Source organism: Centroberyx affinis, unplaced genomic scaffold, assembly GCF_046629955.1.
Source record: "Centroberyx affinis isolate AG114_WGS23_722 - 3 ecotype Tasmania unplaced genomic scaffold, CSIRO-AGI_Caff_v1 ptg003288l_1, whole genome shotgun sequence".
NCBI lineage: Eukaryota > Metazoa > Chordata > Actinopteri > Beryciformes > Berycidae > Centroberyx > Centroberyx affinis.
Window position 1 is genome coordinate 1 of NW_027281302.1, and position 13,743 is coordinate 13,743.

Sequence of the window (13,743 nt, forward strand, 5' to 3'; positions counted from 1 at the left end):
ATCAGTTTTCATAGTTCCTGGATTCAACTGGTCTGACCATTTCATGGATAGAAAGAACAGGTGGATGTTGTACATTCAGTGTTTGTAGTAACTGCCTTTGGCTTTCTGTCTCTGTTCTCGGTAGGACTACGAGGTCAATGAGTGCCTGAAGCAGCTGATGATGTCATTGCTGAGGGCGTACCGCTTCTCCCCCATCATCCCTGACCTGGGCTTCCAGGTAGGACTGGGGTCCGCCCCGCCCGGCCGCCTCCTTGCCCGCACCCAGGGCCTAGACCCAGTGAGCTTAGACCCAGGGGCCAAACCCCGGGTCCCAAGCCGATCCTCTGGTTTGGGCCCTGACTCACAACAGTCACATAGGACTCGGCAAGAGTCAGAGACTGTGTGTAGTAGTCGTCCTGGATACACACAGGTGAGTTGGGCAATGCCTTATTCCGGTCCGTGATGATGTAATGCCGTGTCCAACTAACCCATGTGAGTGAAAATTAAATCCTTCAGGGAGGCTAAAGTAAATGCCCAAAAACGGTAACTACTGGCACAGTTACAGCGATTCTTGTTGACAGGTTTTGTCCATTTGAAAATAATCTGATGAGTAAAGTAATAATCATAGGATTTCAACATTTATTTACACCACTTTTTCCCAAAAATCTACAGTTATCAGGGGGTTTGCATTTTAATACTTTGTGTTAACAAAGTGGATACCAGACACCTTCATCCACTTTAATATCACCCCCCCCCCCCCCCCCCCCCCATCTTAGCACTTAGGAACTGCATTTGGGAAACTGGTGACATGTTGGCTGTAAGATTGCAAGGTTCACAGCTCAGACTGAGCAAGGGAGCCAGAAATGTTTTGCATGTCAGCTATTCATATGTCCAGAATAGACAGTCACAGTGGAAAAGGGATTTTATTGCAGAGCTCTGACTGCTGTACATAGCGTTATGATAAAGTCAGATATAAATACATTAAAGCTTTCATTCCAAAATACCAAATATCCATTTTGAGAAAAATATTCACCTAAATCCATGCCTCAATATTTCCAAAATATCAGGAGCTCCATCCTCAAAAATGTCAGCATTTTGTAGGCAACGGTCTTTAAATAGCTTATAACACAATTATTCCATAATGAATTGGCAGCAGTCATTTTCAGGAGTGTTTTTCTATGTGTATCACTGGATATCATGTCTTGGAACAAAACTAATGAAATGGACCTACCTACGAATGTACAGGAGGGCGACCTTCTGACATTCAAATGGCAGTAAAAAGATGGTGATGTGATGAAGAGGAGTGCTTCAAACTACTGAACTGCCAGATCTAATCTCATTGATTTGTACAAGTTAACAATCGATATCTCACCTGCTTGTGTGTCAAGGAGTTTAAGGAAAAATGGTATCCTTGTCGATTGCCAGCTGCACCTGTGTTTTGAAGCAAAATGGCAATTCACGATCAGCATTCTACAAGAGCAAAGGGCTGACTAACTAGTCACACACTAACATCTAAATGTTGGCATGCTCTCTGTTGTCTCATAACACATTTTATTAAAACCCCTTAACTTGGATTGCATGTATGGTTTTATATACTGAATGATATACTGTATCTGTTGGGCAAGGTTGGGGTCAATTCTTTCTCAAATCAATCAGCTTGGTGAAACTGTCACTAACCAAGTAACAATATTGCATTCCTCATTAGTTATTTCATCCAGCATAGGACCTGTGAACTTTAAGAACAAAAAACAGATCAAAGACGTTGCTCTTCCTGAACTGGTAGAACAGAAAGTGAAATGACTTTGCCCCAGCTGTATATTCAGTATTCATTCAGATGGCTGATTTGAGTTGATGTGTATTCTGATTTGTCCTATTCCTGTCTGTTTCAGATCCACTATCTGCGTCTGACCACAGCCATCCTGCGCCATGAGAAGTCCAGGAAATACCTGCTAAGCAACGTGTTATATCCTTGTGTCACTGATTTGTAGAAGTCAGTGAAAACCGCTCTTCTGGTTCAAATACTAACTTCTGCTAGTCCAGGAGCGTGCTTTTGAATGAGCTCAATTGGCTGTCTTTGTTGCTGGCAGGCATTGGAGATTTAGTAGATTCACCACATTAAGAGGCTATCGTCCTTCCATAAATGACACCTACATCTGTGGCTGGAGGACTGAAGTATTATGGGAATGGAAGAACTGAATAAAAGTTGTGCAACACAGACAATGAACTGGTTACTTTTGTTAAAATCGTCTGAATATGAATATATGCTATAATATTTTTCTAGCACTGTAGTTTTATAAATATAATCTTGAAGAGTGAATCATTGACTTGCTGCTTCAGGTTGTATTGTTCTACTGTGTGTGCTTGTCAAATTGTAATGTAAATTGTAGTTCTAGCCGTTCTCAATATGCTGCAATAATCCTGTGCTCGGTAGTGTTCTTCTACATCAAGACCCTGCCGAAAGTTTCAAAAAATGCATGTTTAATAAATTAACATGAAGGTAGCCATGTCAAATTGTTGTTTGAATCTTTAACAGAGATTTACATTTGATGTGCTACGTTCTGTAGTGTTCTTCTACATAAAGACCCCTCTGAGGGTGAAGGAGGCGGGGCTGGAGGAGCTCATCCCGACCACCTGGTGGCCTACGCGCTTTGATAAGGAGGTGAAACCAACTAACTGGCAATGTAACGTAGTGACAGACTTCTGGCTTGCTCACTGACTGACTTGTGGCCTGATGAGTGAGCCAGTGAGTGGTTGACTCACAGTTGACTATATAATTGGCCATAGATGAGGGCTAGCCATCTGTTTGTCAACCTGGACGGCTAGCACTATACAATCAGTTATTTGTAGTTTTGTTTCCTAATCAGTGGATAACTAACTGGTTGTTCTGTTCTGACCTAAAACATGAACGCTGATTGACTGACTGGTTAACTGTTTATCTGACTGGTTGACTGACTATGATTTCTTGCACCCAGGGCAAAGATGAGCGGGAGCCTAAAGATGAGAGTGCAGATGAACGATTGAGGCGTCGAGCCTATGAGAGAGGCTGTCAGAGACTCAAGAAGAGGATTGAAGGTGAGAGTTTATTCACCTTTGTTTAACGCTTATGTATTGATAAGGGACTACCTTTATTCATCAGTTTATCCCCATTTACTTTCATTTGACCAGGATAGGTCATTTTGAACACATGCGCATTCATTACAGACAGAACGGCTCCTACACAAGCCTGGACAGTTTGGAAATTGAATTCGATGATTTATAGGTCTTGAAAAGTTTTTATATAACATTGTCTGGAAAGTATAGAAAAAATATTGTTGTTTAGTCCTGATGCATAAGATATTTTATATACAGTATAGTAGTTGTAGACGATTGTCATTTCACATTTGTGTTGTGAAGATCAAAGCTAGATAGTAAGTAGATATGGCCTGATTTACAGTCCTATTGCCCAGCAAATATTATCGTACATCATGCTGAACACTGGCCAAAAATGTTTGAGCCCAGTCAATTGAGGTCTTTTGTCAAGAAAGTGGATATAACGCAAACACACCAAACAAAGCTCATCTGTATCTTGTCTCCTTTTTGCCCCTCTCCCTCTCCTCCTCCCTCTCCCTCTCCCTCTCCTCCTCCCTCTCCCTCTCCTCTCAGTGGTGGAAGAATTGCAAGTTCAGATCCTGAGGTTGCTGCTCGATAACAAAGACAAAGGGACGGTATGTATAGTTGATATAGATTAAATACTAGTTTCAGCAACACATGGGCATAAGGCTTAATGTACGATGATAAAGGGGCAACACGTCTGTTGCTCCATATTCTCTAAACACACTGCTATCCTTGAGTCACACAGGTAAAGGCAACAAAAATAATTCATATTTTTTACCTTAGTTTGTCCAGGAAGGCTGAATACACATGCTCTTTTACAGCATCTTCACAGTCTCAGAAAATGAAAGGGAGAGTGTTACCAGGTTCCCACTGGTCATGGAATTTCTGGAATATTATGGAATTTTGAGAGGTGTGTTCCAGACAGGGAAAGTCAGGGAATATCTGGGAATTTTACAAATGTTTCCCTCTACAGGAATATACCAGAATGTATTTTATAAGTTCTTTCACATGTCTGAAAAACAACATTAACAAACCAGGAAAGAATGCCATTTTTAGGTCCTAGTTAAGGAAAGTCATGGAATTTGCATCATGGCCATGGTAATAACCCTGGAGTTATTTACTTACTCCCTTTCAGTCCGGATTCTGGATTTCAGTCTACCAACTTTGTCTGTGGTTCAGTGACTGTGATCACTGGGCTGCTCAGGCAATGACAGAAAAGGCAATTAGAGAGTATGCACTGTACCGTATTATTGCATATGGTTGGTTGAGGCGGTGATAACTTAGACAAATAGGCAAAGCGCTGTCTGATTAAATGGTAAGATACTGAATCAACAACTTTGTGACTTGGTTCAATTGATTTACTTGACCTACTCTCCACAGTGACAACTCTAATTAAGAGGATCTCAAGAGGTTTTCGGTCCTGATTTGAGCTGTAGTTTGGGCTCACGTCAGGCTGCGGCTGCAGCTTATGCCTTCATGTGTGCCATTCTCAATAACTTGACATTTAATTAAGGTCTGTCTCAGTTTGTCAGTATCAAACAACATTAGTAATGGGGTCATTCCCTAGATAATCCCAAGGAGTATCTTATTTTTTAACTGCCTCTATGCCCCTTCCCACTCTTCACACTGTGTGTACTGTATGTGTGGATATATACTGTATATGTGTGTGTGCTTGGACAATAACATCTCAGTCTCAAAATTGTTCTCTCAGACTTTCTTTGCGTGTCTGTTTCAGGGTGAAGCCTCTCGGTACATCTTCCTGAATAAGTTCAGGAAGTTTCTCCAAGAGAATGCCAGCAACAGAGGGGTAAGAACTGCTGTTGCAGGACAGACAGACACAGGCAGACAGACAGAGAGAAAGGCAGCCTTCACAATACATAAAGTATTGTACAGGTTCATGACTGTCATTTAAAATTGTGATTTTAAAGATGCACTAGACAACTCTGCATGTTGGTGGCCCCAAACAACAGCGAGAGGTAACCAGAAATGTGAACTTCAGTAACCAGAAATCATGTAACGTGACAACGTGTCAGTAAACTGCACACAGCGCACTCATGTTTACCAACCCAGGACAAGAGAGGTAAAACATGTAACATTGGTGAGCGCTTGGAGAGACAGTTTAGTATTTTGCTCTTAAGTTTTGATTCGTCACTTCATGTGGCTGGAGAAGTGTCCATACTCAACACCAGAATTTAATTTGCGTAAATGGGGCAAATCTCTGGTGTTTCAATTAGGGCTGATGGAACGCTCTTGGTTATTTCAGCCCCACTTTGTGGTTTAGGCTGATAAGACTGGCATATTTTTACATAAAAACCCATGCCTAGTGCAGCTTTGAACTAGTGTGTTTCTGTATGTACGTGATTGTGTGCCTGCTTGCATATATCTGCTTGTGTGTGCACAAATACTCTTCTTGTGTGCCTTTGTGTCTGCATGCATGTATAAAAATGTGTGTGTGTTTGTGTGTCTAAGCAGCACCCTACAGCACTGTGTCCCCCAGAGTACATGGTGTGTTTCCTCCACCGTCTCATAACGGCCGTGAGGACTTATTGGGACGAAGGCAAGAGGAAGAGCCCGGGCAGCATCAGCAGTGAAGGTACATATAGTATAGTAGTTGAAAACTTTATTAATATAGCATATATCAAATCAGAGTGACAGAGTGTTATTGTTTTGGTTAATTAGGAGCATCTCAAGGTTTTTACTCCCGATCTCAGCTGTAGTTTCGACCGACAGTACATCAACTGATGCCTTTGTGTGTCATTCTAACTTTATAACTAACTTTATACCTTTATAAATATTTTCTGTCTGCTTTTCAGAGTCAACAACAATGACACTGTAAACATGTTTTGATAAGTGATTTAAAAGATAACACTATACTGTGACACACTGTTTGATGTCTTGGCTCCATGCTCCTATTGAATGTGCATGGACACTTAAAGTATCATTTCACATTCAAAGAAATAACAGTGTAGAGCCAAAACATCAGTGTGCCACTGTCCAACACTTATGTAGTTCCTTGTATGTTTGGTTTATATGTGCCATGGAAATGTTAGGTTTTGCCCTGGCAGCTCTTTCTTTTGTGTAGTTGATACAAAAGAACCCAGTGATCAGCCTGCTATTCGCATAATCGAATAGTTGCTCTGTTGCTCTGATGAAGGTCCATTGACTGAAAGCTTAGCTGAATAAATACTAGTTTTGCATCTGTGTGCAGATAGCATTTTTCTCTTTCTAGTGTTATGCCTTAGCTTCCAGCACCTTCACTTTTGGGTGTGCGGTTGATTTTGTTTCATCGGTTTACTATATGTGCCATGGAAATTTTATGTTTTGCCCTGGCAACTCTTTCTTTTGTATAGTTGATTGCTACATCACCCAGTGATTAGCCTGCTATTCGCATAGTCAATCCCACCTCTACTAATGACTGATTGCTAATGTTTAGCCCTCTGGTACTCCTCAATAACAGCCTATTATCATCGGTCCTCTTAGAGCTGTCTCATCTTTTATTAGAAACATGCATTAGACTTCATGCCCTCTGTCATCCTTGCTCTCTAAGAGGTCTGGGGCATTGTAAACCTCCTCTGGTATTCATTACTTAATGGAAGATAGTAGCTGTTAAACAGCTGTTAAGTCCATGGCCCCATGGTGTGTGTGTATATGTATGTGTATGTGTGTGTCTGTGACCATGTGCGTCAGAGCGTGTGTGTGTGTGCAAGCATTTTCCCCTTTTTTGCTTATCACCCTAGGGACCAGTCTGATAATAATGGAAAATAGCAGAAAGGACAATTAGGCTTTTTCTACATTTACTGCTCTTGAATTATAATGAAGGTTGTTTATGATGCGCCTGCTTTTGCTCACTATCTCTTCTCTGCCTCCTGTTCCCTTGTCACCTTTTATCTCTTCCCTCTCTGCCTCTTGGCCTTTCTGCTTTATTTTCTGCAAATTTTCTTCCCTCTGCCATACGTCCTCCTTCCTTTGTACCTTGGTCTCTCTCTATCTTTTCTCTGTCTTTCTCTTTCCCCTCTTTCCCCCCATTTTCTTCCCCTTTCCTCTCTTCTGTTTTACACCCTTTTCCTACTTACTTTTACCCCTCCTCCTCTCCCCTCTCTCTATCATCTCTCTCTTCTTTTCTCCCCACTATGCTCCCTCTCTCACCTTTCCATCTGTTACCCCCTCTCTTTCCTTACTAACCACCGTCATTTTACTCTTCCCCATCCCTCACACCCTCTATATCTCTCTCCTCTCTGCTGTCCCTCCTTCTTTCTTCTCTCTCCAGATGCCTATGTCCCTCCCCAGCTCTTCTACAATGGGAAGGTGGACTACTTTGACCTGCAGAGACTGGGAGGCCTCCTCTCCCACCTGAAGAAAACACTCAAAGGTTTGTATGTCTTGGGGCTGTAGGGATAGATGTTTTCAAGTGGCCGTTGCCTGAGAAAAATCATGGACTAGTGGGTGTTTCACACTTCCATTTGAAAGTTTATTGGCATTCATAAAGACATTTGAGACCACAAGTGACTTGGAAAGGTCGCTTCCTCCACCTGAACGAAACAATTAAATGTTGGTACCCTGGTGTAAACAGAAAGATTAGTGGTGCACTGATGCTGGTATTGTGTCCCTCAGTGTTCATTTGCCCTTGGTGAAGGTTATTGATACCAAGAGGGATACAAACTATTGTAAGCAAAGATCTGCAGAAGTTGTTTGCTGCTCAATATTCATGAGCTCCACTAGAGGGAGCAATTGCTTTGTGTTCTTAGACACAAAAATACAAATGCACATTGATTCTAAGTTTGTCTATTGAGATATTGGTTGTAAACAAACCAGACCAATGTGGCACGTTGATAGGATTTTGTTTTCCTGCTTTTTCTTTTTTCCTACTTTTACTGAATACATATAGAAAACTTGAATTTTTCATCTGTTCTTTATAATAATTAATCTTAATCTATTTTTCATGGAAATTAAATATTTACATGGAAATACAAATGAAGACAATCTGTAGTTTATAAAGGTTGGCCATTTTGCTGATGCAGACTACATCAAACACTTCTGTGCTACTTGATCTAGCTTGGTGCTGATGTTAGATGGAAAACCCAGTATCTCCAAAAAGTAAACTTGAAACCGAGTGTATTCACGCTCATGTAATTTAAAATTACTGCATGTATTTTTAATGGGTTTCATTGGTCTTGGTTTCATGAAGTTTACTCAAGAGACTGGCAACCACACAAATGCTCAATCAAGAAAATTGAAAACGCTGAAATTGGTTTCATGTTATTTTCACAGGGAAGCAGCGCTGTGTTTGCACCCTTGCCGCCTGTTGTCAAAGTGAGGAGCTGATGTGCAGTGTTTTGTTGTCATTGTCAGCAGACGCAGCCAGACAGGTGTATAATGTGGATTGATATTCCCCAGCAGACTGTCTCTAGACTGACAATATGCTGTTCATTCATTGCAAAGGAGGACAGAACGGCATGGCTGGAATAAATTAGCTGCTACAGTGGGTAATTCATTTCGATTTTTTCATGAGAGGTAGATCTGGTCTTCCGTTTTAGATCGGGGAGCGATGATGAAAGTTGGTGAACGCTGTATGAGACGTCCTTCAAAAGTCACTCATCTTAATGGAAAGGAAAACCTACCAGGAGAAGACATCAAAACAAATCGTCTCTAGATCAGATCAAAGGCTTATTTAAACTGCCTGTCAGTTGTACGTTGAAACAGCTCTTTTAAGCGACTGCTGTTCCTATGAATAGCCCCTTCCATTGTGTGTAAGGAGGTAAGAGGTATCAAACAACAGTGGAACATATTGCACATCCTGTTAGATACCTCACTATAGGCAACACATGCAAAAAAATAAACAAACCAGGATACTATAGCTGTTTATGAGTCAAATTCATCTTTGTTTTAACATTGAAAAGAGTCACTTTTAATGAAACAGTGTTACATAAACCGTGATATTTGTATGTATGCTGCACTTGTACAGTTTGTGTGACAGGGTTCAGGTTGTTATTGTTGTTTTTTCAAACGGGGAGTACTCCAGTTATATCCAGATCCACTGCCTCATCACTGACTCTGAGTTATAAAACAGTCTGCCAGGCTGTTAGGAGCAGATCAGGAACTATCTATCTTGTTTATGCTCATCGTCCAATGACTCTAGCAGGGTTTAAGAGGTTGTTATTGATTTAAAAGAGTGCTTCATTCAGAGCAAGCTCCACTGCCTCATTACTGACTTGGAGCTGTTGTCTACATAAAAAACAAAACAAAAAACTTCTCATACTCCTAGGAGCATTTTTGTGACTGTCTTGCTTATAATCCAGTGACTCCAGCAAGGTGTAGGTTGTTGTCAATTCAAACAGAGTGCTTCATTCACTGCAAGCTCCACTACTTAATTAATGACTTTGAGTTATTGGTTACATCAGTACTCTTAGGAGCAGGTTTGCGACTATCTTGCTTGTCATTCAAATACTCTAGTGTTCTATATGCTGTTGCTAATTGAAAAAAATGGAGTCCTCTATTCAGGAAAAAGATCCAGTCCCTCATTACTGACATGAAGTTGTTGGCTACATCCAAACAGCTCTCCACACTGTTAGGAACTGTCACTATCTTGCTCCAGTCAGAACAATACCCGCTGATTCATGACTCTGTCTTACAGTTATCACCTATATCAAAACACTTTGCCAGACTCTCAGTAGCAGGTCAGCGCAGGTCAGTGACAATGTTGCTCATCACCAAATGACTCTAGGAGGGTTTAGGGCTGTTGTTGTCCATTTCCTACTAAAGGGAACTTAGCAGTCTTCCGGCTTCAGGCCCCAGCAGGGATGAAGTTGATCTTGTTCTTCTTTCAGATTGATTTGAGCTTACCAGCTCAAAGTGATGCCTGACTGGCATGCTAATGTTCTGCCTGTGTAATGAAACTGATGTTTGTGTACGTTTGTACACGCATGTCCTACTCACAAGGCTTACATATAACTTCTCAGTTCATCCATTATGGATGGACATGATTCTAGTAAGTCTAGTCTTTGTAACATGGATGGACATGATTCAAGTAAATCTAATATTTTTATTTCTCTCAGTCAAAACCCATATGCCTATATTTTACATTCACATCATATTTTAGGGCATTGTTTGCAGTTGGACAAGTTTGTTTATTAAGTTTGTTTATGCCATGAGCAAAAACCATGGCTTGAAAAGCTAATGCCACGGTCTGTTAGGATCATGTGACATGTTTATGAGAAGGAAAGGGCTACCTGACATAAATACCAACCTCTGTAGCTAAAACTTGAAAATTCGTATTTATATCGGTGACCACCTATGTGATCGATTACTGAACAAAAACTCTTTGCGTTTGTTTTTTTGTTTGTTTTTAGAAACAGTTTTAGTCCTTTTAAGTGTGTGCGTGCATGTTTGTGTGCCTACGTGTGTGTGTGGATGTGTGTGTGGATGGAGTGTGTAGTATTTGTTATTGATGCAGGTTTTTACTGGAACTGGGGCAGCACGATCCTGAACCTCTGCCACTGTGTAGAATTGCTCTTTCCTGTTCTCGTTCTGTCTTTTAGGTTGTACTCTCTCGGTCTCTCTCTTCTTCCTCCCACTCCTCCTTCACTCTCAGCCTTCCAGTTTTTTGTGAGTGCTTCTCCTTCCCTGCCTTAATCTTTCGCTCATTTTTTCCCTCTTTTCCTCCACTTTGTCTCACTCTCACCCTCCTTGTTTCACACTTTCCTCTCTCTCTCTCTCTCTCTCTCTCTCTCTCTCTCTCTCTCTCTCTCTCTCCCTCTCCCCCATTCGTCCTTCCTTTTCTCTCATCAGTATTCTCTCCACCCTGCTCCACTCTACCTGCATCTAATCAAGCCTTGATTAACACCACCCATCATTTAGCCCTGTAAATCACCAGGCCATTCATCTAGTTAGCTGCTCTCATGATGTGGTGTCATCTGTTGTTAGTGGAGCTTGACCTTATTTATTGATTAGCTTACTGATCAACTTGATTGACTGCCAGGCGGGGTTTCCTATTTGCATAAAGAACATGTGAGAGGAAGCCAATAGTTGGGAGGAATTAAACAGACCGGATTGTATGTTCAGCCTTTAGTTATTTGCGGGGTTTTACTTGAAGAATTTTCTGTTTTTAAAGAAAGATTGCAATATGCAGTGCAATGGTGTTTATGTTTGTTTTTCAAAGACATAAATGGAATGAATATTTAATTGGGTCCCCAAATCATTCTGCATAAATTGGTTTCCATATCAACAATGCTTAGTACAGGTAAAAATTAATTATTATACTTGCACAGCAGCAAAGTTATTTGTAGCTTGCAAAATTGTTTTCATTTACATGTATAGGCCTTTCACAACTCTTATCCAGAGTGACTGACAATGAGTGCAGCAGTAGAACAAGCTTAAAGTTCCAGTGCAGTGTTTTCAACTCAGGAAAAGTTTGATCTTGATTAGCATCATTTTTTTCAGTTTTTGAAGGTTAGATGGTACAAAGCTTGTAGGGCTGAGTGAGAGCCGAACCTTCCACTGCAGCCAATATTTCTATCTTTGAGGAACAAATATCCAGTGTTGGAATTTCGACACCCAACAGCAATGGAAGCACAGAGATTTTGGCTAGTTTGTCAAGCAGCTGGCTGGCTATTGTCTGACAGACCGTGGGACACCTCATTAACTATGCATACTGTCGACCAATCAGAACATTCATTAAAACCTAGACGTAGGTGTCATCATTTACACCAGGAAGTAGATTGGAATTCTAAATCTATTTGATTCTGTTGACAACCAGAGGGAAGGTTTTTGAAAGGGTGTTAGTCAGATTTCCATAATGTTGACCGCTATAATAATTTGGGCAACTTTACATTAACAGGTCCTTTGTTAATTCATACCATCAAATTGAGAAATGCAGTTCCTATTGCACTTGACCTTTAAATTCTGAGGTTACTACCACTAGATGCAACTAAAAGTAAGGAGTGTGTAGGTCAGAGCCAAAGTGCCCTGACAACTGGTATACACAATATTCCTGTGTTCTTCCCCAGAATCATCACATATGATTGAGAAATGTGATGTATAACAGCTAAGGACAAAATCTAGAAACTCAGTTTTCAGTAACCACGAGGAAAACAATGTTGCTTCCTAGACACAAAGGTTAAACTTCTGAAGGTGGAGAGCGCCTTTAGCCTGTCTGTTGCGTTGAGTTCTTCAAGTTACTTTATACCTCAATGAAGACATGTTTTGATAAGAGGCTCTGAGTATGCAGCAAATCCTTATGGGTTAAGCTCTGTTTTGCTGTGACCAGCAGCTCAACAATCCAGGAGTGCATTCTCTCCATCCCCCTGAGGCAGTCAAATAACATTGCATCCACTGTGTTTCCCTTGATTGCGGGATAAAACCTGGACCAGAACATTAAACCATCGGGCAGGATTTATCGATCAGAGTCAGGTTGGTTGATGTTTATATTTTTACTGTGTGGAGATTTATACTGTGTGGAGATCGAAAGAAGAAACCAGTTATACAACCTCTGCTACTGGTAGACGAAGCAAAAAAAAACACAGGTAGGCAAGAGCAGATTTAGCAAGACAAACAATCTACCTATTCTATGTAGCCTAACCTTCCTGGCACTCCAGCCTTAGACCCTAAATGCACACAAGGAAAAACTCCCAAGAAAAACCTAGTAGGAAACCTTGGAAGAAAACCTTGGGTGCGCTGAGACAAATAGGGATCCCCCCCCCCCGGGACGGCTTATCGTGCAATAGGTGCCGGGCAAAACATTGACAGAGTCATGGGCAACAATAATGACAGAAGCAAAACAGAGAGAAACAAAAAGAAGGAGAAGCGGCATGCGGCGATGAGAGGGGGGTGAGGCCAGCGCTAGAAAATTCAGTGAGACGAGGGCAGCAGTCGTAATTCAGCGTCCAGGTAGGAACAGCGGCAGGGAAGAGCAAGGCCAGCACTGACGACGAAGAGCCAGGGCAGCACCCGTCACTGACAGGTAGAACACTGCACTGGAGTCAGAGAGAGGAGAGAGAGAGTACACACACACAACACACCCAGACATACACACACGTACAGAGGAAGGGGAGAAAACAGCTGCACACAGAACACACAGGGTCAGAGACACGATAGGTGGGAGCAGCATCAGGGATGGGACCGAGGCAGGCGCCGACAACCACTGCACTGCACCGGAGTCTGAAAAGGGGAGAGAGGAAGGGGAGAAAACAACAGCAACAGAACACACGGGAGACACGTTGGGTGGGAGCAGGACCAAGGCCGGCGCTGACGACCACCAGGCCGGAGCAACACCTGTCAACTGGCAGGTGGAACACTGCACCGGAGTCTGGGGAAGGGGAGAGAAGACGGCTGTACACAGAACACACGGAGTCAGAGCACGTCGGGTGGGAGCAGCAGCAGGGATGGGACTAAGGCATGCACAGGCGACCATTGCACTGCACCGGAGTCTGAGAAAGGGGGGAGAGAGACAGGTGCACACAAAGACAACGAACACACAGAAAGAGAGACATCCAGGTGGGAGCAGCATCAGGGATGGGACTAAGACCAGCACCGACAACCATCAGAGCTGGGGCAGTACCCATCTGCTGACCGCTAGAAGACTGCACAGGAATCTGAGAAAGGGTGGAGAAAACCAGCCGTACACACACACACACACACACACACAGAGCTGTGCAGAAGCAGTGCAAAACCCAGACA

The 13,743-nt window shown here is 42.1% G+C and overlaps 1 protein-coding gene across 1 annotated transcript in view; it reads left to right on the top strand.

Moving 5' to 3' along the window:
• Nucleotides 1-124: 124 nt before the first annotated feature.
• Nucleotides 125-13,743, top strand: part of rnf123 (ring finger protein 123) — a gene marked incomplete at its 5' end in the record, with an annotated part of 44,049 nt that continues 30,430 nt past the window's right edge. The window contains 8 exons of the mRNA XM_071538561.1: nt 125-217; nt 1,869-1,942; nt 2,521-2,638; nt 2,952-3,051; nt 3,622-3,683; nt 4,808-4,879; nt 5,545-5,665; nt 7,340-7,441. Coding sequence (XP_071394662.1) covers nt 125-217; nt 1,869-1,942; nt 2,521-2,638; nt 2,952-3,051; nt 3,622-3,683; nt 4,808-4,879; nt 5,545-5,665; nt 7,340-7,441 — 742 coding nt within the window. The remainder of the gene's footprint in view (nt 218-1,868; nt 1,943-2,520; nt 2,639-2,951; nt 3,052-3,621; nt 3,684-4,807; nt 4,880-5,544; nt 5,666-7,339; nt 7,442-13,743) is intronic.